The sequence below is a fragment of the Toxorhynchites rutilus genome, chromosome 2 (genome assembly GCF_029784135.1).
Source record: "Toxorhynchites rutilus septentrionalis strain SRP chromosome 2, ASM2978413v1, whole genome shotgun sequence".
NCBI classification, from domain to species: Eukaryota; Metazoa; Arthropoda; class Insecta; order Diptera; family Culicidae; genus Toxorhynchites; species Toxorhynchites rutilus.
Window position 1 is genome coordinate 245,389,806 of NC_073745.1, and position 26,873 is coordinate 245,416,678.

The 26,873-nt window shown below is 38.2% G+C and overlaps 1 protein-coding gene across 1 annotated transcript; it reads left to right on the forward strand.

The window, feature by feature from the left end:
* Positions 1–1,591: 1,591 nt before the first annotated feature.
* On the forward strand, positions 1,592–26,335 carry LOC129769622 (paternally-expressed gene 3 protein). Its single transcript, XM_055772004.1, has 3 exons — positions 1,592–2,092; positions 23,216–25,492; positions 25,551–26,335. Exons 1-3 carry the CDS (start codon positions 2,087–2,089, stop codon positions 25,800–25,802), a joined length of 2,535 nt encoding a protein of 844 aa, XP_055627979.1. The 5' UTR covers positions 1,592–2,086; the 3' UTR covers positions 25,803–26,335.
* The last annotated feature ends 538 nt before the right edge of the window (positions 26,336–26,873 follow it).

Below are 26,873 nucleotides of genomic sequence, written 5' to 3' on the forward strand. Positions count from 1 at the left end.
GAGGTTTTAGGGGACAAGAAATGTTATCATTGTGATACGACTTTATGGGGAGACTACCATACAAATGAAATACAAATTTCTGCATAACTCGAGAACTAATGAAGCAAAGGGTCAGGGTAAAACTCGAGGAAGGAATCAATGAACAGTTCTGCGATTAAACCCATGGACGTTCGCTAAGTAAGAAAACGTGAATGTTTGAAAGTATCTATAACAAAAAACCATTTTGGGTGAGACAAAGCTTGCCGGGTCAGCTAGTCTCGAATAAAAAAGCGAATAACAACTATTGCCGAGAAACAACAACAGAAAGAACCAAACACAAAATATCAATTGATGTCAGAGTGCGAAGAGATTTTGAAAATTTTATTTGCTTAGTTCAGGTATTGAAAAATGAAATACTGGAATATTTTTTTAAACAGTATAATTGAGGTTCACAATAGTATACTATGTAATTGATATGGTATTGTGAACCTCAATTATACACATTTTCATTTTTTACTTATAGTATACTAAGTTTTGTTGTATGTGTTCATCCACGCGTCAAACAACAAACAAATTTGTTCTATTAATGCTATCATGGAATAGAGCTAACTGATTTACAAATTTTAACTTTATTTTGTAAATACAAAACTTCGATGAATTGAAGAACGATGAACGATGAACGAAAATCATTTATTTCTTCTCACAAATGACGCTCTGGTAAACATGACTGAATGTTAGCGAGAAAACTACGTACGATATTTACAGAATAGTTGTGCAAAATATTGTTCCCAATCGGCCACGGGGTCAAATCCGAAGATAGCTGTTTACGACGAAAAAAAAATCTGGCAAGCTATTATTTATATTCCACGAGCAAAGCACAGAGAACTCTACTGCGAAAGTTACTGCGAAATGGTCGCGACATGATCAAGTTTTTGCTCTGATCAAAGAAAAAAAGCAACCAAATGAGTGGTGAAAGAAAAAAATAAAAGTGCTGATTAAAAAAAAATTAGCATTGAACTCAATTTATTGCTACCCAACAAATAGTTTTGTTTTTTGTACTCTCTTGAGATGACTAATTTGGAATGCATTTTTTTCTTATCTAAAATTAAGTCGTTAGCGGAATATCACAGCTTTTGTACCAGCTTTCAGTAAATAACAAGCTATGCAAAATTGGGGATCCTCCCATCAAAAATAAACCGGCGATAGCGAAGAAAATCAACTGCTTTTTCGCCGTTTCAATTTCCAATCGATCAGTTCAGTAGAAAAATCTTTTTTTTCCACAAAGCGTCGGTTCCGATCGTTCTTGTGCTACTTGCTACTACTGATGCTGCGTCTCAGTGGTGTATCTGTTACCCTTTTTCACGTCCACAGTGCAACTTCTGTGGTTTGCAACGCGTTCTCCTTTTCACTCTCGTTTGAGCTCTCTCAAGTGCGGTAAGAAGGGTAGTAGCAACAGCAGCAGCAGCAGCAGCACTTATTAAGTGTATCAAATCTCGCGCTCTCAACACGTAAGGTGGGGACATTCTTTGCGCCGTTGGTGTTCGTAGCACGGGGTGTTGTCATACCACCGCGAGCGGCGCTGCCGGTGCAGCAGAATTCTGCGTCTAATGGGAGAAAAGAGAGAAGGATACCTCCTTCGTGTGGCTCGTGATCTATTTGGCGTGTGATCGGGGTAAACAAGTGGTGTAGTGTAGAATGATCGCGTTGCGCGTGAAAACCCGAGCAACTAGAGCATAGCAAAAAGATGCAATCTCCGAGAGTTGCGGAGGTCCTCGGAGTATCCCGCGTGAGAAGGGTGATCTCGTGTGCGTGTGTGCGCAAAGGGGACATTCTGGGCGGATGGCAGACTGCGAGGCGTTGCGCACAGTTGGCGGCATATTTCGACTACGAACCGGCGACGGTTTACAGCATATATAAGAGACTAGAGGGCTAGGCTGAGCCATCAGTAGTAGTTTTAGGTCGCTTTACGTTAATGTAGAGCAATTTCATCGCTCGTTGCGTGACCCGATCGGTTGTATCCTTTTTGTGAAGTTTTACTACCGTGCGTGCAAAGTGCGTGTTGCTCTCATTTCGGCGGAAAATTTAGTGAATTTTTCGAAAATTTAAAATGAAGGTGAGTGTCAAGGAATACCGGCACTAAGAATTTGTTCGGGCAGAATGGAAGGATTCAGTGATAGTAATCAAGGACAATGCAGAAGGAACTATACTCGGAACATTACTAGTGCAAACGCTTGTTCATACATTATGTGGATATAGAAACGATTGCCACGCGCTGTGAATATAAAAACAATGGTTATAGAACCTTCAACTTTAACATTCAACACCCTGAATAATTTGGGGCCAAAAGTGTGATAAGTGGACTACATTAAATAAGTGGCACGAACAACTTTGGAGATAACATGGTAGTGACTCAGCAAAATGATCTACATAATGAAGGAACATCTGAACAAGTGAACCGCACGAGTGAACTTCTGAGGTCGCCTAGCATATCGGTGCAAGGCAACGAAATAAAATCAAAGTGATTGTTGATCTATGCGCGCCACCCTGGCATCCGACCCATCCAATGCTGACAACCCATTTAAGATTATCGTTCGGAAACCAGCTGGGTGACCAGGCGTATCAATATGCAATGAAGAGACCATAAATAGAGCGACCCAGTGACCGACAGACACAAAAGAGAACGTCGTATGGTGTGCTTGTGTGTTGTATGTGTGTATGTATGTGTGCCTGTGTGCTTCAAGCATGCCGCGGTTCGGACACATGCCCAACGAGAATGCGCTACAGTGATCTGTGACCAATCTCGGAATCGCAAACGCCGCTTCACGTATGGCTCCGAGGTTCTAACGCAGTCGGTATGATTATAATAGGCCCCGTAACCATACGAGAAGTTTGGTGTAGCAAGCACACGCCCTGCGGCGATTCTAGAACCTGCCTGAAACAGGTACGAGAACGGACTGCAACGGGAAATGCAAATCATACTGCCGCAAATTTGTTGCAGCAAGTTGGCACAGTAATATATTCCGCCTGCAGAATCCAACTCGGGATCGAAGTCAATGAAAAATAATAATACGCGAATGAGTCGTATTGACGGCGCCTTTTACTTACCACCCATTCAAGTGTGATCTAATAGTACGTGGTGACATACAGATAAATGAATAAATTACATGCACTTTTGTATAATTGAACTACTGCTACCGTGAGAACTGCCGCAAAACAGCCTAGTCTTATTGGTGATTACCGAGTGATTCGATGGGAGATTGTAGAACGATTAAAACGGTGTCGAAGAGAACAATACAGAATGTAAATTATTCGACTTAACATGACTAACGCATGAGAAGCTATTAGCTGGTGGTAAGTTTTAGTTTCCGGAAAAAGTTGCATGCCGCTCATTCACAAGAAAAAGGAATTCAGAAGAGAAAATAACAATTCCACGATAAGTCAAATGTACTTAAAAATCTGAATATAATTATACATAGTGTTAAATTATTCAGTGCGAATATTTGAAGGTGTTATACACTGCATTTCACAACTATAGAACCACTCATTTTTTCTGAGTTTCCAGAGATATGTAAGAAGTCGATTGAATTGAAGTATATAGTGTAGGATATAATAACTGGTTGTGTCCCATTCACCCGAAACACGTTTACCCGAAGCACATTTACCCGAATGTAACGCCTACCCGAATGACATTCACCCGAATATAACAAATACCCGAATGCAACATATACCCGAATGGACATTTACCCGAATGAACATTTACCCGAATTCAACGTTTACCCGAATGCGACATTTACCCGAATGGGATGTTTACCCGAATGAAGAAGGAAAAATTCCGACAAATCAGTTCATGAGTTTTGTCGAATCTGCTGTTAGGAAGTTACGAAGTAAACTGAGAAATTGTAATGAGAAAATTCGAAAAAGATGTTGGAGACTTCGCTGTGTCATTTTTAGAAATTAGTGTAGACACAATTGACATGCTGTCTTCTTTCCGTTCCGTATTGCTCTTTAAAACCAAGAGATCATTCAGAAATGAGCATGGGTTATGAAATATTCCGAAAATTAAACAGGTAACTTTAACATAAATTTTTTTAATGAAAATGTGAAAGGAACAAATAAGAAAAAATGGTACTTACGTATTTGCCACCGCAGCGCAATTTTTATCATGAGTTTATTATTTCGTGATGAAATTTATTTTGAGATCTATGTAATGGGGGCGAGGTCCCCATTTAACGAGGATAAGGAATCGAGACGGCACCAAGCCGCCGAGGTGACGCAATCCGAGTAGGCCGCCAACCCGCCGTCGGAAGCGGCGGTCTCTCGCAAGCAAACCTGTGTTCCACCGATTGCCCGGTTTGTTTGAAACATAGGAGACGATCCTTTAGTCAGGTCCGGACTGCATACGTTTACCTGGTGCATTACGTTTGCCCGGTTAATTATGCATGTCATGCATTTTGATTGCCTGGTTGCAAACGTGATGCACCAGATAAACGTATGGCGTCCGACGCTCGTAAACAGGCTGCGTCATCCATAAGAATGGATGGACTTAATAATACGTTATAAAACAGCATTCTTTCACTTTTCATTATTTTGAATAGGATTTTATTCAATGCCAGTATTTCTCGAATTGTACTTCCCACGAAAAATACTTTTTGAATGGAAATGAAAGTATGAGACAAATATGATCTTTATATAACACTGATCAGAATTAAATATACAAATACAAATACAAATATAGTAAAATTTGTGTATTATTTGAATATATCCTTCTTTTGGGTAAGTGTCGCTTTCGGGTAGATGTTACATTCGGGTAATTGTTACATTAGGGTAACTGTCGCATTCGGGTAAATGTTACATTCGGGTAAATGTTACATTCGGGTAATTGTTGCATTCGGATAAATGTCGCATTCGGGTAAGTGTCAATTCGGGTAGATGTTACATTCGGGTGAGTGGAATTCGGGTAACTGTCATTCGGGTGAGTGGGTTTCGAGTAAATGTGACACAATAATAATAACTATCTTAATTTTAAGGACTGGCCATTTGAACTTTATTGTTTTGTTCAGGCGCGAACCATTCAAAAAACAAAAATTCCAGTCTTTCATAACTATAGAACCAGATGGAAAAACTCTCACTCCTTTACAAAATTAACGTCAACCACACATGAATTACAGTAAGTTTCTAATTCGTAGGTCATTTTTAGTTCTCAATCAGTTCAAATAACCCATTCAGGGTGGTTTTCATCAAACTGCGCCATGTTGTAGTGTGTATCTCGTTCTACGCAGAGGATATTACTCGTTTAAGCTCTCCAAATCACTCATACTGCTCATAAGCTGCATCTACTATTCGAACGATCACTCCTAATAAGTTCTTGATAGGGTTTTGATCTGGTAAACAAGCTGACCAGTCCAGAATCTGAAGCCCCTATTCAATAAACCATCCCTTGACTTTCCGGATGTTATGAATTGATGCCAAATTACCCAATTATCACGATGTTTTTGATGCAAAAACAGAAGTAAATGATCCTGAAGTACCTCACTGCACTTCTGACTGTACATTGGTGTTGATGAAAAGCTATCTGAACCAGGCCGTTTTGAAGATTTTTCCCTCAAACCATCAAACTGCCGCCTGCAAAATTACGAGTTGAAGAGTTGCACGACACGTTCCGTAAGTCCTTTCAGCATGAAGAAATTCTATTCAAGTTGGATTTCTTTTAGAAGTTCTCCTGAAATAGTGAAACCCATGACATTAGCTTCCACATTAGTTTTTGGACCCACAGCTTTGGAGATTGCATTTTTATGGTTTGGGGAGAATTTTCTCAGAATGTCCTGGTTTAGATAGCTTACCATCAACACGAATGAACAGTCAAAAGTGCAAAGAAGTACTTCAGAGTAATTCAATGCTGTTTTTACATCAACAACAATGTGATAATTGGGTGATTTGGCATCAATTCATAAAATCCGGAAAGTCATGGCTTGGTTTATTGAATAGGGGCTTCAGATTCTGGACTGGTCAGCTTAATTACCATATAAAAACCCTATCAAGAACTTATGAGGAGTGATCGTACGAATAGTAGATGCAGTTTACAAGCAGTATGAGTGATTTGAAGAGCTTAAAGGACCAGTATCCTCTGCGCAAAACGAGATACACACTACAACATGACGCAGTTTTGTCAAAACCACCCCGAATGGGTCATTTGAACTGCTTGAGAACTAAAGATGACCTACGAATTAGAAACTCATTGTGATTCATGTGAAGTTGACGTTAATTTTCTAAAGGAGTGAGAGTTTTTCCATCTGGTTCTATAGTTATGAAACACTGGAATTTTAGTTTTTTGAATGTTTCGCGCCTGAACACAACAATAAAGTTCAAATGGCCAGTCTTTTGAATGAAGATAGTTGTTATATCCTACACTATATACTTTAATTCATCCAACTTCTTACATATCTCTGGAAACTTAGAAAAAATAAGTGGTTCTATAGTTGTGAAACGCAGTGTAGATGGTTATATTCGAGGAAAATGTTTTATGCATATGATCAAATCAGACAGAGTTAGTAAACTTATTAATGATTTGTTCTAGTCCAAAAACTCGAAAACAAATTTTTCTCTTCATATTGCTGAAGTTTAGACACTCCAAAATATGTCTTTGGATGGATTTTTCGGAATCTGATCTATTACGTCCTTGATTCAAAACTTTGAAGGCGTTTATCTACACCCAAACTAGCATTGGCAGAAAACATGTCATCTTTGGCAGAAATGATGCCATTCCGTGTGCTGTTGAGTCAAATGTGCAAATAATGAGCTATTTTGAAAGCTTAAAAATTGTTTTGTATGTAAGCGTGCAGACATCTTTTTCTGCTTTCTTTTCTCATTTCATTTGGGATTGCCTAAAAAAAGTCTATGCGACTTCAATAGGGATCGAACCAGGGCCGGCTGGAATGCAAAGCTATTTTACACGACCACGCTATCCACATGGCTAATGATGCTTCAGTAGTTGTTCAGCGAATACGTAATAATATTGCACCTGATTATATAATGAAGTTGGAAAGTGTTTTCTAATAGCGAATTCGTTTTTGTTCAGTTTCAACCCTAGTGCCGCACTAACTGCTGTCAAAACGTTTTTTTATTCACTCAGTTTCGCACTCAGTGTCGCACTAGTTCGCCCCGAAAGCTGTTAGTTTCGCACTGAGATGTTTCACGGGTTGGCACTCGGGTTCACCAATACAACTATACTGAATTGTCAAGTTCCGAGTATTGTTTTGGAAAATCTGAAAATAAAGACTATGAAAATGGAAAACCTGCTGCTTTTGCTTTTGTATTTTTGGAATCGTAATCCAATTCGGATTCTGATTTTGAAGAGTATACTCGAGTAGACAGCATTAAGCTACGTGTTCTTTCATTGGGAGGCGGAAATAATGATGGATATTCAGGTGGAATAAATCTGCTTTCAAAATCATGATCTAATGATGATTTTATATTATAATAGTAATTATTTGTGGATCAAACAGGAAATGCATTGACAAATGGTTAAGTGAGTGTTAGAACTACATGTGTTAGGGAATCAAACAATATGAAGTAAAAATTTTCATTAAAACTTTTATATTTTTACACTGCACTTGGTCCTTCTGATCTGATAGAGAATAATTTACCTCCCAAGCACGAATATCGTCACCAGATGTCGATACTGCACATTTGTCGTAGCAAATATAAACAAATCAAACTATATAACGCACACCAACAAACCACCGCATTCGTGAAACTGAAAACGTTTTTTTATTACAGAGTCAGTTTGGCACTGACTCAGTTTTAAAAACGAATTCGCTATAAGAGTAAAAAAGGAGCGCACGAAGGAGAACAATATCTATCTCGGTCTGGGCCGTGTATGTGGCAAAGCTTATTTGTCTTTTGTTTCGCTCGCTCGTATTAATTTTATATTGCTGTACCATGTATATTATACAAATGCTTACCAGTATTTGTGAGTCATAACATTTTCTGTTATGTTATGTCTCATTTATTGTCATAAATTGGGATGACAAAACATGAGCTAAAAATCAATTTTGGGTGTAGAAACTACGTTCTCCGAACTGGCCTACACGATATCTTAAGTTCTACTGATCCGATTTGGTACGAACATTCTTTGTACGTTCATCTATCGTATGAAGCATTGCTTGTCCGAGGTTCGTATAATAGGGGCGTCTTTATTGATTACGAAACTTTTGTTTATTTTGACGTGGGACTACGTCTAACCGGAGTATATGGGGGTAATATGAAAACTGAACACGCAGGAAAAAATGCAAGATTTCGAGTGCTTATAACTCGAACATTTTCTACTGGATCGGAAAGATGTTTGCATCAATTGATAGGGAATATTTCTACGCATCTATCACAATTAACAAAATGTTATTTTTCATTAGTAAAATAATTGAATAACTGTAAAATGTTAAGCGTTATCTGAACGCCCTAGCTGCCTCGTTTTGATTGGCCCGCTTTACGGTTTCCCCAACACAGACTTCAAAACCAAGCAGCGTTGGAGAAATCGACATTGCAAATACATGAAAGTAGGGGAAGCATTTGTTCCCACCGAAATGTGTTTCCCTAACACAGACTTCAAATCCAACGAGCGTGGGGAAGTTGGCATTGCAAATACATGCAAGTTGGGGCATTTTTGCTCCAACTGAAATGTGTTTCCTTAACACAGACTTCAAATCCAAGAAGCTTGGGAAAATTGGCATTGCAAATTCATGCAAATCGGGGGCATTTTTGTTCCGACTAAAAAATGTTTCCTCAACACAGGCTTCAGAACCAAGTTGTCTAGGGAAATTGGGATTGCAAGTTCATGCAGGTCGGGAGTATTTTTGTTCCGACTGAAATCTGTTTACCTATAAAGACTTCTAAACCAAGGTGTCTGGGGAAATCGGCATTGCAATTACATGCAAACTGTGGATACTTTTGTACTCGCTTGCCTTCGTGTAGACTAGAGTGCGTTTCCCTAACACGGTCTCACAACGCAAATATATTGAATTCAATTGAATTCGGAAATTGTTTCATTCAATCAAAAGTTTAATAAATACAAACAAATTATTACTAAGCTAAGGTTGTCCCACGTCAACATTGCGGTTATATCATAGATATAATCCACCCATTTTTTTTTGTTTCGAATAACCAGAAGGGATCAAGTCGTGTACGCAGGGCACACTTGTTATTTTTTTATGTATATAAAAAAATGGATCGCCAGATGTGTTGCTGAGCGCAAAACACGAGGAAGGAATCGTCCGATTTGAACTGTCTTCATTTCGATGTATTCGTCTCTGCCCGTAGACCAATGTTACGGCGAGAAAAATCGGAAACTTTTTCATTGAGGAAACTGAGCTTTGTGTTGATTGAAGAATCTTGGACGAGAATTGTGTCCGAAACCAATGATATATTAATATGTCACTTTTTTTGAAGAAATCATAGAAAACTTATTGAAAAAAATTGTAAAAATAATCGAAGACTCAGTCAGTAAAATACATTTGATCACATTAACAGTATTGACACGAATAAATCATTTATTGACGAGTCCGACGATTGACACATAAAACCTACGAATCTCAAAGCTCGATACTAAGGTATTTCTAAGGGAGGTATTACATTCAGTAGGGTTACGATACCACAACATCCAGTAAGAATTTTCATTTCAAGTTTAACTATTTGAAACTGTTTAGGCTTGCTAATCTGATAAAGTTACAAGCTCCACACCACCGTAGATGTCGACATTTTACACTCGTCATCGCGAATTTGTTGATTGATTGATTTTTCTTTTATTGAAGCTTCCGATTACAAAGCTCATTCGTCTCTAGCCATGAAGATCAATCAATGAATATTTCTGAGATTGAACCCACGAACGATCGCTTAGTAAGAAAACGTGAATGTACGAAAGTGTTAATATTGAAAAATCAATTTTTGGTGGGACGGTTTGCCAGGTCAGCTAGTTTTTTTCGTTAAATTATTTTTGTATCCTTAAAAAATAAATAAACAAAAAATGAAATAATGAAAATTTAAAATATTACTTGTGACATTTGCTCAGAGCTCGAAGTTATGCCGGCGTCGGTATAGTGGAGTGAAATTCGTAATTTGAAATATTTGCTCTGAGTAACCTAACATCTGTATTTACGTCCTATAAAATCGACCGTTCCACCCTAGGTGCGAAAGCTCATTTGATATGATACACCCAAAATTAATTTTTCTCAAGCGAGAGGCAAGTTTGTGTATAGTAAATATGTCACAGCAATATAGGAGCAATATGAGAGAGTAAATTGAGAAATACGCATTAAGTGCGCTACACATACAACGTCCCGTCACAGAAAAGTCAACGTAAAGGAATGAAATGTCAAATATTCTCCCATGGAAATCGTATGGTAGCATTCACATACACCATCACCGGCATCTTTGACGTCCGCAAAATAAGTCCTAGAGAATAGTTGACAGGACGATGACGGTGACGCTGTATGTGTAGCGCACTTTAAACATTTAGACGGCGTCAACCGCTGTGATGCACCTACCCAGCAAACATTAAATCGCATAACAAGCGTATATATAACATCATATGCCCTAAAATTTGGTTGGCATATAATGCGCCTAACTGGCATATGCATGCAAAAGTGGAGGCCATATACATACATGGCAAATGCTTACCGAATTTGTTTGGATGAATATGCAACTTTGACCGGCTATAATAGCGATTATGTTGAAATTGAATTGCGATCTAATATGAATATATTCATGAATTGTCAAAGCACCAAATACGACTTTTGACATACTCGTATACGATTTATTACAGGCATAGAAAAATCATCGACATTTCAATATGATGTAATATGTTCTTTATTAGGATCGAATATGATTTACTGTTTCATGATTTTCTTCAGCATGCAACAAGATTTACTACAGTACTGAATCGATTTAAATTATACGCTTATACGACACACAAACTGCATCAGCGTAATATACGCATATGATGCGGATTAAATATATTTTACGACAATGTACATCATGAAATTGATGTTTATTATATCGAATTGCGACTTAATTTGATTTGGTATATAAAATAGAGTTTTTACATTTTATGCGATTTCAAATATACACGATACATACTTTGATTGATATTATATGCGATTATGATTTATTCGGATTTCTTGTAAGACTTGGCACGTGCAAAATTATACGATTTAATGTTTGCTGGGTAGTGACTGCTGTATATACATGACACCCACCGCGAAATGATTGATAGTTCACGCTGTATCGCTCTCCGTTTTACGCTCAGACAACACTTTCTGAAAATACTTTGGAGATCTAACTTTATTTTATAATCCGATGTACAGTAGAATCCGTTTATTATGACTCCGCTTATATTTGAGTTTTTTGAAAACCGTAAAATCATCGAAAATCGGGGTTTTTAAAAAATTAATGCCAAATGTCTTAAAATTGCATGACACGTCGAGATTTACAGTTATCTAAAAAAAATTGTCAAAAATCGACTTTTCAGACGGAAAAATGACCGAGGGCAAAAAATTTTTTTTTACAAAAAAAATCAAGATAATAGTAAATCTCAACGTTTTATGCAATTATAAGACATTTGGCATTGGAAAGATGATTCCCGGTAATTCTTCGGTTTTCAAAAAAAAATTAAACTTTAACGTCTGCGAAGCTAGTGAATCAAGTCTAAAAGCTAATATTTTGTATTGGGCTAATAAAGCTAAGATTTTGCATTGGGTATTTTATCGTGTAAATCAACATTTCGCGCGAAGTTCCATAAGAAAAATCGAGATTGACTAAACCATACGTATTGCCTCGTATTCCGAAAAAAAATTCCAGTGTGTCGATTTTTGTCAAAAAAAAAGTACATTGTTTCATGCAATTTGGCATCAAAAAAACAATTCAAAAACACAATTCTCATGTACACTAGACCCGACAAGCACAGATTTTCAAAAGACTCCACTTTACGCCACTCTCCCTTAAGTCCCTTAAGGTTGTGAATATTTCTATGGGGTAACGTTTTGAAATTCGAGATGACCATTTTCATATGCGAGTGACCACTTTACCTCCATCAGATGACCACTCCAGATCAGAAAAATGTTCGATTTTTCACTTTTTTTCTGATGACGAGAAATGTACTATTTCTAGTTCAACATGTCAAATGTGCTTATCTCCTCTGATAGATTCTCTTCATCTACATTCTAATTCATTAATGACTAAGCAGTAACAGCATTTCCTGTTGTGGGGTATTGAAACGGTATGTGAACGCTGGAAATTGGCATATTCCTTAGAGTGACTACTATGCTCCCACTTCCCCTATGACAGCACCAGTGGTTATGTGGACAACGTGATCGTGTGGGGAAAAGGTTATTCGCTAGGCTAGAAAGCAATGAAAAAAGGACATCAATCAATGGAGGTTTTAGGATTAAACCCACAATCATTCGCTTGGTAAGCGGACGAGCAGCCATTTGGACTACGGCTGCTCCCATTACTGCTATCTTGCTATCTTTTTGATAAACTTCAACCCCTTCCCGTATTATTTAATACGTCACCCATCAAGTGATTTTACTACTCTGCTGAGCGTTCTAGCGCTCAATGTTTTGCAAGTACACCACGAGTGAGACTCGATGTTGTACGGGAAAGGGTTAAATTACAAAGTTAATTCGCCCTCAATATACCGCTAGCGATTAATGTAAAACTGTTGACTAGTGGCTCATCGACTTAAGAAAAAGGTTATGCCTCGTCACTACATTAGTTGCCCGTGAGTAGGAACACACAAAAGCGCAAAACAAATGTATGAGAGAATGGGAGTGGTTAAAATTCTTTTTAATCTAACTCTTTGTGGTCGTATGTCTGCTCCGCCATACCTGTTTTACCGTTCCGGTCTTTTGTCTGCTCTCAGCCACCACAGCAAGGAACTATACCAATCTCATACTTAGTTCAATGATGTATCATTTTAGACTTTTTCTAAACGAATTTTGATGTCTAATGAATCAAACCGGTGCTCCTGTAAATAATAAATAACGGTACTCAGTATAAACAAAAGTTGTCACCCATGCTTGAGGATAGGCAATGGAAAACTCCATGTATGGTGTCACCGTGTAGATGCAAAGATCGTTGCTCTGTATTAAAATTATTTCTGTATCAAAACAGAAATATAAAACACTGAAAAGGCCAAACTAAATATTTTTGTGATACATGCGAAATCCAGGACTGCATCTTGGGGACTGTTTCGAAAGATGTTTTCATATAAAAATTGTATGTCATAATCCTCATTCGTGTAATAACCCATTAAAACATATTGTTTAGTAAATACTTATTTTAAGTTTACAAAAAAATAAATGAATTTTGTTTATCTTTCAAAATCATCACTACTCGTATAAAAATAATTCCGATACCCATGTCTAAATTCAATGCGACCGCGAAGGGTTAAGCCATTTTTCGATAAGAGAATTGCAATGCATAGCATTTCAAACAAACCTCAAAGAATTTTCGATTCTATTAGTGTACAAACCATCAACTGAACTGCCTATATTTGTACAGGTGACGTAAGAAATAAAATGAACAAAATCGACTTTTTGGTTGCTACGCATCTTATACAACTTAACACGGTATGTTCAACATGCAAGCAAACATTTTTTTGTTCGTAAACATTTGAGCAATTTTGAAAAAAAAAACTTTTTCAAATAATCACAATTTGAACATACAGCATTCCATACAGCTTCCACCAAACATGCTCTTTTCATGATAGTGTCATATTATTTAGCGTTTTCTAATAGATGAATATAACTTCTTCTTGAATAGCGTTAACGTTCCCTGTGGAACTTTTGCCGTCCCAACGTATGCATTAACTAGCGTCATTTTATTAATACTTAGCTGAGATTTCATAAGCCAAATAACACGCCTTGAATGTATTCCGAGGGGCAAGCTCTAAAAATACGCGTGACCACAGTGCAAGTCGAAGGAAATTTCTTTGACGAAAAATCCCCCGGCCAGAACGGGAATCGAACCCGAACCCCCGGCATGATAATGTGAGACGCTAACCACTCGGCCACGGGAATATAAGAAACTATAAAAAACGCTACTGATATAATTATTATTCTCTGTTCACATCACCTCGATGTACCTGGAGAAGGAATATTGTGTTTTATGTTGTTTCTACATTTGGAACTTCAAGGTGATTATGAAAATATTCAGATTAGTAAAGAAATCAAAAAAATATTATCGTGGCCTTTGAACCGGATTCAATTTTTACTTTTCGTGCCAAAACCTTCATAGACTCGCGACAAACCCAGATCTCCTCTTCCACACATTCCATGAATGTTCTGCCAAACTTACTTGTTTTTATCCGACAATTACTGAAACTATCGACGGAGACGTTTTGACTATTATCGGAAATGTAAATGTTAAAATTACAGAAGAAGCAACCTGGTGCTCACGTCAGACTATGCGAACGAATGTTCATGAAAGCGATTGATTGTCCGCAAAAATTGACATAAGCATTTTCCAAATGGAACAAATATGCTTTAATTCGTAAAATCTCCTAGCCCCTCTTTTTACCGATAATATTCATTAACTGGACAGATTATTCCATTGGAAATGTGCATGGTCATGCTTTTAGGTCAAAAACCAACAAAAATGCGTTTTCCCAACACTAACGGTGTTGATTTTTTTTATCCCATCTGTTTATTTTATTATTAGGCTCATCTAGCAGTTCAGCTGTTACAGAGCCGAATTCATCGTGTACATTTTCCTCATGTTGTATATTACACAGTAGCCATTTAGGCGTAATAATTTTCCTATCTCATCGATACACATTTTTATCTATTACAACTTTAGCCGTTTAGGCGTTAGAGAATTCCTATTCTATCGATATGACGCATTTTTCGGCGTAAGAATATTCCTATTGTTCGAATGTTCACAGTTGGACACAGCGGGACTGTTGATATGAGGCTTCCATTGTTGTGTTTATAAATAGCACCAATTACCGATGCTGCAGATCGTTCGTATGTGGAGTGAGAGGCTGGGATCACCATCCCATGATGATTGATGCATGAGACGTAGTAGTTAGAATCTGAGAGAGAGGAGCCAGCTGAATGACAGATAGTTTGTTTTCTTCTTATTCTTTTTATGCATTCTCATCAAGAAAATTCCAATCTGACAATTTCAATCAAGCAAGTTGTTGTCATTCATTTACGAGAAAAGTATTCAAACTTGACGTGAACCTTTGTTTGTGAGGACATTTGTGCGTTTTTATCCCCGATTTGATTTTTGACGTAGGACTGCGTCTAACAGAAATATATGAGGGGTAAAAAATTTGAACACTGATCATGTAGGAAATAATAAAAGATGTACCAGGTAAGCCCACATCATGGCTGCCAGCAACATCGGCCCATTCAAACAAGTTTTTTTTCACTTTGATAATTTCGATATAGTTGTCCTAACGAATTATTTCGATGATTTCTAAAACAATAAGAAAACAAATAAGAAGCAAACTGATTTTTATGATTTGTTTGTCGGTGGAGTTCTTGTGTGAATTTATGGATGTTTTTGGCTCATTTGTGACTTTTTCCGATCGTTCGTTCAGTTTTCGCGAATTCTTTCATTCTTTCATTCTTTTACTGGTTCCAGGTTGACCTATTGCTGTAAGCTCAATGAATCGATTTTTGCAATGTGGGCGATGATTGTATATGATGCAATTTGAATATGCAGCGTATGTGGAATATATTAAATAAGTGCTAATCTTCCAATGAAAAGAGTTAACATTGATTTCTCTCTGGTGCATTTTGAGGGGATTTTGTTTGTGTCCGATGGAAATAATAATAGGTTGACTAAAACGGATGCTGTGTCTGCATTTTTAACAGGTAGTGATCACGATTCGGATGAAAATGAGAATTATCCTACCAGTCTCTCGTCATATTTACCATGCTATACCTGCTTATATACAGATTTTTGTGATTTCAATAGCTTGCTTTCGAAACAATTTTTGAGCTATTGAAACAAGTTTTTGGATCAATAAGTATCACACTTATAACGCGTAGACATTTTATATTTCGAATGAAGCGGTTATCATACCATTTCTTTCAATCGGCGAAGCGGTTTTATTGCTCAAAATCCTGTTTCTCCAATGTAACACTCTCGTTTTTGAAGCTTTGAACTTATATTTCAGTATACAAATGAAAGATGTAGTCCGACGTCAAAATTATTTTGACACAAAATGTCTTGCCAAAAAATTTCATGTTAAAATTTTCTACATATTTCAATACTTCCCCTTGGTTCATCGTGACTGGTTCGCGTTGACATAAGGGTGATCACAACAAACGTGAGCTGGCTCCTCTCTCTCAGGTTAGAATAACACACAAAGATGGTCAGTTTAGGGGCCTGAGTTATAAGCTCAGGATTGTTCGCTTAGTAGCGGACACGCAACCAATTAGGCTACGAAAACCCCCGACCCCCGGTGTAGTAAATTCTCACTATTAACTTACACTCGGCGGAATTTCGGATTCGAACATTAAATCAAAACGTCGTGTGACCAACTGAGACCAATGCTTTATTGGCGTTTGGTGTTATGTCGTTTAAAAGTTCAGCTGACCTAACGAATCGATCGAGGCCATCAGGTGCCCCGTCATATATGGGGACCATGGCCGAAGCCTCTTTATAATCAAAATTTGCCATAGTATCAGATTGAGCCGCTTCGAGAGTTGATTTAATTGACATATAGAATGTTCTAGCGTCGTCTAAGAGTTTGTTAAAATCGGGAGCTAAGTTTCCTTCCAGAAAGGCATATGCAAGAGATTTTATTTCCTTGTAGAAGCTCTCCGCTTCTTTTAATTTTTGTGTTTGGGTGTTTTTCCTAAGTTTTAGTATAGCTTCCTGCTGTACTGACTTTTCTATTGCACTTAGCTTCGTAAGTTTTTCTTTAATTTTTGGGGCTATGACCTCTGGGTTTATTTATTCATTTGATTTACTTTATTTCTGTATACAGGAGAAAAGAGGGAGAGAAGAAAAAAAACATTCACTGTGTACAATTTTCATAAATTTTGCGTTGCGGCTATTGAGCGCGCAGCTTTAAGTGCTTCTTTTTCCGCACATAATCGGTATAATTTATAGATTTTCAGTAAGGCAAGAATGCTCACAATAATTAGTATTATTATTAATAGTATTTCCTGCGATTCATGGAGCGTGTTATGTTGCTCCAAATGGTTCTCTATGTTAACTTGAGGGTCACCACTATTCTGGGTTTTCTTTGAATTAAATAATCCCATTTCTGACTCCTCCATACACATATAATTTTGAATTTAATCTAAGCTTGGTTAATTTTAAAAACGTAATACAATAAAAAAATATATATATATGTTGAAAATGAGAGTTTTGACTTATCCACTCTCGGTTTCCTGTTGTCCCTCAGTTGTTCTTCTGCTCATCTTCCGCTCCGATTCGCTAGTGGCCGTCAGCAGCCTGGGGTAATTGCATCTCGTTGGTGTTACACTCTCCGTTATATTTCGTGGATTGGCCCACCTTGATCACGAACTTGGTTCAATTTTGTTCTTATCTCCGTTTGGGTTTAAGGCACGCATTTAAGTTTTATTCTCATTTACTATGCACTATGCACAATGCACAAAAGACACGCACTATGGGTTTTAATTTGTCGTTAGGCTCGTATTCGCATTCTCGCCGAACTTTTTGGTTTGCTGCATTATCACTTTTAGCTATTTGCTTAGTTCTCCACTGTTCAATGTTACTCTTTCACCTCACAGAGGGTCGCAACTCCAAATTTTGCGAATAGTCTTCTTTCAATCACTTTATTAATTCATTGCGTTTAACAGTCCCGCTCATTGTCTTCACTTATGGTAATTCACTTCCTCGATACCGCGCGAACAAACACTCGGCAGGGTATCGAGCCGCTGCCACCGGTCGCCATGTAGTAAATTCTCACTTTTAACTTACACTCGGCGGAATTTCGGATTCGAACATTAAATCAAAACGTCGTGTGACCAGTCATATGTACATTTTATTCAACACTGCCCCCTTGGCCTCTAAGTCTTAAATACTAGTTTACCTTTTAACATAAAGTATACACAAGTTAATTCTATACACGCCTCTAGGCGTGGCTCAAACAATAAGCAAAGAAAATTAAACAAGAGAGAGAGAGCATGCAATGATTTCCTGCTGGGTCATGTTTGGATTGCTTTTCCGCTTTGCTTACGCAAGGCGTTGGAAGTAATAAACAGACTTGTCGCTGAGTGACTAATGTTGTTAGTTATGTTTGGTGTCCGTGTTTTATTATTTTGGGACGGTGAGGTGTTAGGTTGCACTTGAGGGAATGTGGATTTATGATGTGGGTAAATAATTGTGTGGGAAAGTAAAACATGAACGAGGATAATAAGTTATCTCGTTACACGGTGTTTTTGATGACGTTACCTAAAAAAAATAATACCGAACAAATAATTACCGTTCTGAATCATATTTCGTACGCTTAAGGCATTTGATGCAGAAAACAGATCTAAACTTAATGCACAGGTATTATTTGGTTGATATTTTGAATAAATTAGTTCAATGTGCTTTTAAGGTTTCCACTTTGGTACCTATTTGAAAATTGTCTGCAACCATTGATGGCTTGTAAACTTGCAATAAAACTTTTACCACTTGTTTTCTTTTCATTTAACTTGAAATAACTTTCAACAGCCTCTTTTACGATATCTTCAAGCATTGACCCTTTCCCCTATTTTCCCCCAAAATGCTTGTCGTTTATTGATGTTTCTTAATGTTGTAGCTTCATAGCATAGGGTAAGGGTTATATTGCTTAAATGATAATTATATATTTGTATTCAAGCTATTTGTTGTTAAAAGAACTAACATAATTCAAGGTTACCTAAAGAGCTTGAATCTTGATTCTCAATTTCAACATTCTTACATAGTTTCATTAATATTGTCATTTTTCTTTTGGGCCAATTTCGCTTTCTTGATTCGTGAATTTGCAGATTTTCTGCCATTTTCAATGCTTCAAGCTTTTCTATCTGCTTCATCCGTTCTTCCTGCTTCCTTAACTCAGCTTATGTTTGGATTTTTTCTTTCCTTTTAAACTGAGTTTTCTGTTTTCCTTTCCTCAAGGTTTTGGCGCTTCGTCAATCAACTTCTTCGCAGGTGCTACTTCTGTATGGAAAATATCCCAGGACTCGCTTGTGGCCACTGCAGGTGTAACATGATGCTTACTTTTACCCTGAGTTGATGAGTTGCCAGAATATACGTCAACATAGGGAGGGTTCAACGTTTCTTTTGTTAGAAGTTGCACGTTGTACACTAATTATTCTGCTTCCTTCATATCTATCCGTTGGTCAAGATTTTTAAAAAATTGGTGCGTTATGTGAATCTACGCTTTGCATCCATAATAAGCCTGAAAGCTCACATTGTGGTATCACCAATTTCAACTGTCCGGAATATGAATCGTAGGGAAAAAGTTCGATTCAAATTTCGGACACTTTATTTTGTAATTTTTTTTAAGAAATTTACATTATAGTTGATTATGTTTTATTGTCAACTGCGAAACAAATGCCAAACAACCACAGTAAACTGTTGAAGGCGATGAGAACTGATGAAACACGAGAGAAATTTGAATTTTGATGAACGGTTAAATTCTACATGCTCACGCTAAGCGAACGTCAATCACAAAAGATAATCAGTGGTGTTGTTAGATTTTTGCCGATAATGTTATAATTCAAATGTAGTGCTTATATAAAATGCTAGGGGTTACTCTAGAGAATCAATTGTGACATTAATTTTATAGTTTTTATAATTTAATACCGTTCTGAATCATATTTCGGACACTTTGCTCTAATATCTTGAAATGCATAATTCACTGATGATATAACTATGAAATTAATATCACAACTTCTTCTTTAGAGTAATCCCCTGGTTTCACTTTCATTTCAAATGAGAACTACATTTGAATTATTACATAATCGTCAAAAATCTGACAACACTGCTCATTATCGTTTGTGTTTGACATTTGCTTAGCGTGAGCACGTAGAATTTACCCGTTCATAAATATTTAAATTTCTCCCGTGTTTCATCAGTTCTCATCATCGTTAACAGTTTACTGTGATTGCTTGGTAAGTGTTTCGCAGTTGATTCTAAAATATAATCAAGTGTAATGTAATTTTCGTCGAAAAAATAACAAAATAAAGTGTCCGAAATTTGAATTCAATCTGTCCGAAATTTGATTTAGTGTCCGAAGTTTGATTCTTATTCGCTTCGTTTAAAAAGCATTTTATTCGTTGATTTTTTTATGTTTTCAATCAAACAGGTACCAAAGTAGAAAGTTTACAAGCATATTGAACTAATTTATTGAAATTATCAACCAAATAATACCTGTGCATAAAGCTTAGATCTGTTTTCTGCATCATATGCCTTAAAGTCCGAAATATGATTCAGAACGGTATTTCAAGATATTATTACAAAGTGTCCGAAATATGATTCAGAACGGTAGTTTTCAAGTTCAATTAACTCTCCTGTACTCGCGCGCAAAATCATAACTCGTATACTCGCGCACGGTGTTAGACCGAAAGTTGAACTTCTCTGTAATATTGCTATTGTGTAGTCTATTTTTAAGGATTTATTGGTGTTGTTTTTAAAAAAGAGGGTATAATTGAATGAAAAAACGTGTTTTCTTCATCTTCATTCAGTTTTAATAGTCATCTAATTCAGCCTCTTCAAAACAGAGCAATTTTTGACACCCCAACACAAATAACGAAATTCGACTTCTTTTCTGTTATTAATTGAAAATAAGCAACTGAATATTATTCATGAAAGTATAACGAGCTATGAAATAACATAAAAAAGTATTATTCGATTGTGGTTCCATAGCACAATGGTCCAGGAAGTGCATTTGAGTGGAAATTAGCATGTAGAGTTCCACAGTTATTCTCTAGACGAAAGCTGTCTTCAACAAAATTGTTACATATGATAGAACGCTCATTTTCGTGTTGTGAAAAATAGAGTGACCAAATTTATCGATGGAATAAAAAAGATAACTTTCTTAGTTTTATAGATAGAGGCAAACAAAACTCGACATTGTTGTAGCCCAAGTTATTGTAAGTAACTTTATAGGACAATTTTTTTATCTTTTCAAATAACTGATGTAGCGCTTTTTCTAAATTGCGGTTTTTTCTCTAACTTTTATATTTGAAACTTTACATGCAAACTGTCTCCAGAGAAGACTTCAAGAGCTTACTAAGACAAACATTTCGCGATGCAGATTATGTCAATATCTCAACTCTACTCAAAGTTCTTGATATTTCTTCCCAAAAAATTCGTTTGTTTGTTGTTCTTTCTGAAGTAAACATAAAAAATGTGGCATTTGAAAGACCATATTTGACTCTACGTAATGTGACATTTCCAAAACTATGTAATATTTGAGTAAATTAAATTTGAAATCATGAGTTTCTAGGAAAAAAACATCGATAACTTTGAATAGGATTAAGATTGACAAGTTCTGCATCGCTAAATGTTTGTCTTGATAAGCTCTGAAAGTTGTCCCAAGACCATAACGCAACTTAGGTGTCGTGCACGAATCACGTAACGCTAAAAATCCGGATTTTCGACTCCCTCTCAACGTAACGCAATTTCCTATCTCTAATACACAGTAAGTTATATTTCAAATCCTACATCAAAATTGTCTTCGAACGACTTTCAGAGTTTTTCAAGGTTAACATTTTGCGATGCAGAACTTATCAATATCTTAATCCTATACAACTCGTTAACTCAGGTTAACGTAGGATACCTTGCGGGTATATCACAGATATAGCCCATTCCAAGATTTTTCGTTTTGGGTGAGAAGCTGCAGATTTGAATAATGATATCCTTTATCAACTGGAAGGCCAGGGTTTAGTTTTCATGAAGTCCCATTCGCAGGCTATCGACCGCACCAGGAGTTCAGGTTTTGTTAAGGAAACAAAACAAAAAAAAACATATCCATAGGGTTTGTGGACAGCTCTTTGGGCTTATGAAGACAACATGATTTTGCTAAGAATCTGCGGTGTGTGACATTTTTGGAACTGTTCAATCTATTTACTCGTTTTTCGAAGTTCAACTAAACGCTGAGAAATTTTTCTGAGCCACAGCCATACCAAAATTGCGTAGTCATTTGAATGCCACTGAAATTAATTCTAACCGAAAAATGACAACTGTATTAATGTGCTAATTATAGATATGATAATCATGTGACATGTACACAATTTTTCGGATGCTGTCCAAACATCCGAAAGACGCGCGCTCGGTAAAAACTCCGTTCCGCGACCTTCATCGTAAACAAACGAGAACACACTTAGCGCGAACAACGTCCATAAAAAAGAGAACAAAACACACAGGGGTTTGTCTCTCACTAGCACGTGGTGTATTCGATTTTTGTATAAATACGTGTTATGTCAAGCTCCATTTCTTCGAAATTAACTCGATTCGATTCGATTTCAGATCGATGGAAATTTTGACGAATTTGGATGATTTAATGTTTATACATCTTCCCTGCCTCTTTTGAATGGTCTCTCAAAATCGTTTTCTAACATTGTTGTTGTTACTCCTAGTACCGACTCTCTCCGAACGAAAAGTCCACTGTCGGTCCAATGAGAAAGGCGTACAAAAGCCGTATTTATTAACGGAAATAGATTACCATACATGGCATCAACGGATCCATCTGTAAAAAACTATTAAGTTTATTTTGAGACAGTAGCTGCATATGTTTCCCAAAGCATGACAAACTGTCTTACGTACAATATAGAGTTGTTATGCACAGATCGCAGAAACTATTGCAGAGAACGTAGGTAGTTTAAATGAAACGAGAAGTATTTAACTATAAATTACAAAACAGCACCTACAGGATTTAATAAATATGTCAAACATTAAACTGCATAAACTCGTATCGCCAAGTCTAGCAACACACAGATGGGTATGTATTATTCTTACATTCAGCAGGAAAAAAATATACAGCTCCACAGTGTGCACCAGTACAGAACATGCCACTGTCACCCGCTTCCAGTGGGTCTCGCACGGTCACCTGTATGATGCAATCGACACAAGGTTGTCTACATTTCTCATGTTAGATAAGTTAAGTTCGAAACGTGATATACCTTTTCCCCTCGTAATAGGCTTAATATGGATCCTTCCACGCGGTTTCATAATTGTGCATTTGAAAATGTGATCATTATTTCTTATTGTTTTTTTCCTTATTCCACAGCTCTTTGCTGCAATCTTGATTGTGGCTTTAGCAGCGCCAAGTTTAGGAAATCCCGCCCCAGACTGTCCTCCGGGTGGCCATGACTATTCCTATCCTGCACCGGAAGTACAATTGTCTGTAGGAAAAGCAATCAACAGCGTTAGCGTTACACCTGGTTTTTCGTCCTATGCGGTAGATGGTGCTGTCAAGTACTCCTCGGTTGGTCCTTCATACAGCTCGTACGAAGCATCTCCAGCCTACTCTGCTTTCGGAACTACTTCCGATCTGAAACTCTCCAGTTATGTTCCAGCCGTAAAATCAGTCTCAGCGACGCCAGGAGTTGTGTATGCTGATAAATCTCAGTCGGTTTCCTATGCCAAAGTAGCGGCAGCTCCTGCAATCGTTGCATCTGCACCAGCTTATGTTTCCAAGGAATATCTGCCACCGGTAAAGGCTGTGTATTCCACCGGACCAGCGATAGCATCCTACGCATCAGCTCCAGCCATTTCGACCTACTCGGCAGCCCCTGCCATATCTTCTTATGTTTCTACGCCGGCGGTTAGCAAATATGTTAGCGCTCCAGCGGTCAGCTATGCTGCTGCTCCAATTGCAAAGGTTGCTACTTATTCTGCCCCAGTTGCAAGCGTGATCTCCACGGCCAAGGTTGCATCATACGCTGCACCAGCCGCGTATGCTTCATACACTCCAGCCACCAAAGTAGCATATGCTGCCCCAGCTGTATCTTATGCCGCTGCTACACCAGCCGTGTCTTCATATTATAGCTCTCCTGCTATTACTAAGTATGCTGCCTCTCCTGCCATCTCCAGTTCATACGTTTCATCACCTGTGGCAGCAGTAACAAAATATGCTCCATATTCAGCTCAAGCCTATGCTCCAGCAGTATCATCTGCCTACGTTGCACAGCCGGTGGTATCGAAGGTCGCGTATGCAGCTCCAGCTGTAGCAAAATACGTCTCGAGTCCAGCAGTTGCTGCCTATTCCGCAGCACCTGCCATTTCATCCTACTACTCTGCTCCAGCGGTTTCTAAAGTAGTATCATCTCCAGCTTACTCGTCATATGTTGCAGCTCCAGCTGTTGCCAAGGTTGCTTCCTATCCAGCCTACTCCGCATCCTATGTTGCCCCTGCAGTATCATCATCATACGCCGCGCCAGTCGTAGCGAAGGTAGCCTCTCCTTCCTATGGTTATGCCTCATATGGATCAGCTGCTAAATATGCATCCTACGCTGCCCCTGCCACATATGCTTCATATACTCCAGCCGCTAAAGTAGCGTATGCTGCACCAGCAGTTTCGTATGCCGCCGCAACCCCAGCCGTGGCTAAATACGTTTCTTCACCGGCGGTATCTTATGTATCTGCAGCACCAGCTGTCGCTAGGTATGTTTCTTCACCAGCGGTGTCATACGCTTCCGCAACACCAGCGGTTGCCAAGTACGTTGCTTCCCCAGCGGTTTCGTACGCTTCCGCAACTCCAGCCGTGGCAAAATACGTTGCTACACCAGCGGTATCATACGCCTCTGCTTCACCAGCAGTGTCATATGCCTCTGCATCACCAGCATTAGCTAAATACGTTTCTACACCAGCTGTCTCCTCATATTACGCTGCCCCTGCTGTAGCCAAGTACTCTACCGTACCAGCTGTGTCAGCATCGTATGCTGCTCCAGCCCTGACATCATCCTATGTCTCACCAGCCGTAACAAAGGTTGCATCCGTTCCTGCTTATTCCGCATCCTATGTTGCACCAGCAGTGTCAACTTCCTACGCCTCTCCAGCTATTTCTTCTGCTTACGTATCACCAGCTGTTACCAAGTACACCACCGGTCCAGCATACGCTGCTTACAGTGCCGGCCCAGCTATATCGAAGTTAGCTGTCACTCCCGCAGTATCCGCGTACAGTTCTTCTGGTGCCTTTGAGAAAGTAATCAGTGGTCCAGCTTATTCCGGCTATGTCAGTTCTCCATCTATCTCTAAAGTCGTGTCAACGCCAGCCATAGCAGCCTACAGTGCCGGTCCAGCGTATTCCGGCTATTCCGTTGGACCTGCTATTGCCAAGTATGCTGCTGCTCCCGCCATTGCCAGCTATGCTTCAACCGGGGCCGCCCATGGATATTACGCTGGAGCAGGGCTCTCTTCCGCCCATTACGGAGGAATTCGTTACGCTGCGGCTACACCAGCCATCACCTCTAGCTATATCTCCGCACCAGCCGCCACAATCGTCAAATCTGCTGTACCTGCAACCATCGTGAAAACAGTAGCTGAGAAACATCTAGAATACTACGTAATGTTTTATTATATGTGTTCCAGGTGCTTGACCTAATTGTATGTTTCTATTCTAGGATGACCATCCACGATATGCGTTCGAATATGGCGTCAACGATCCGCTGACCGGTGACCATAAACACCAGAAAGAGGAACGCGACGGTGATGTTGTACGAGGTCAGTACTCGCTGGTGGAACCCGATGGTAACGTGCGCACGGTCGATTACTACGCTGACTGGGCCACCGGATTCCACGCCACCGTGACCAACAGTCGGGATCAAGTTCATGCAACTAAAGTTATAGGAAAACGTGCCGTTGTTAAGGCATAAGGAAAGCGGCTAACATTTGCTACCTACTGAGCCACGACGACAAAACCTTGTATAAATGTTTTCTTAGTTATTAGGAAGTAAGTAATGAGGAAAAACAAGCAAATTATTTATTGACCGAAACAATATGTCAGCAATAGCGCGAAAGTAAGTGTAAACGCAAACATTCCAATCGAACATTTTGTTTTGAATTATTTTTACTAGCCACATTCTGCCATTAGTCCCATTTTTTTATTGTATAATTTGTTGTATATACTAATTCTCATCGAAGTTATAGCAACGCGATTTGTGATTTTGTTTATTTTTTATTTTTTTCGTTATCTTTATCCTTACATCGCCCGCAAACCTTTGTTCATATACTTATCATTTTGTTTACAATCGACTTTTATATATCAAAATGCCAGCAAGCGTAACGAACATCTTCTATTGGATCACTGAATGGAAAACGCATGATTTCAATGTGATAAACGTGTCATAAAACATAATCTGTATTTGTCTAAACAACGAGAATGAAATAAAAGTATAATAGAAAAATACGTCAGCATATACTTTTTTTTATTAATTATTATTTACCTGACATTGGAATACATATACACCACACTTTGGCTTTTATTCTGCACGACGAATGACGTCAGATGGCTCGAGTCACAGTATCTCCGAAGTCGTTTTGCGTGGCTATAGTTTGTCATTTGAAGTCGAAGTCGTGTCCTGTTCTATTATACCAGCCTGTTTCAGATATTACCACTGTAATGTAATGACAACCTGTCAAGTCAAGCCAGAACCTCACCGGACCTTTGTGTAATCGGATGAATGGCAAAATCCTGTTCTGAAGACACTCCTCCTTGTAAACTTTTCCATTCATTGTTGCCTCAGTGGTGAAAAGCTTTGTCTTCTCTCCACAACTACAGATCCCATGACAAATCATCAACCTACGGGCAAATTTATCTGCAAATTAACAAATTAAGGGGCTTAGAAGGAAAGGGGTTTAAGTGATTTGATCGATTTCTCTTCATCAACTTTCTCTTTAGTTAATGACTCAACTGTAAAAACGTTCCAATTCGAGTTTGCTATGAA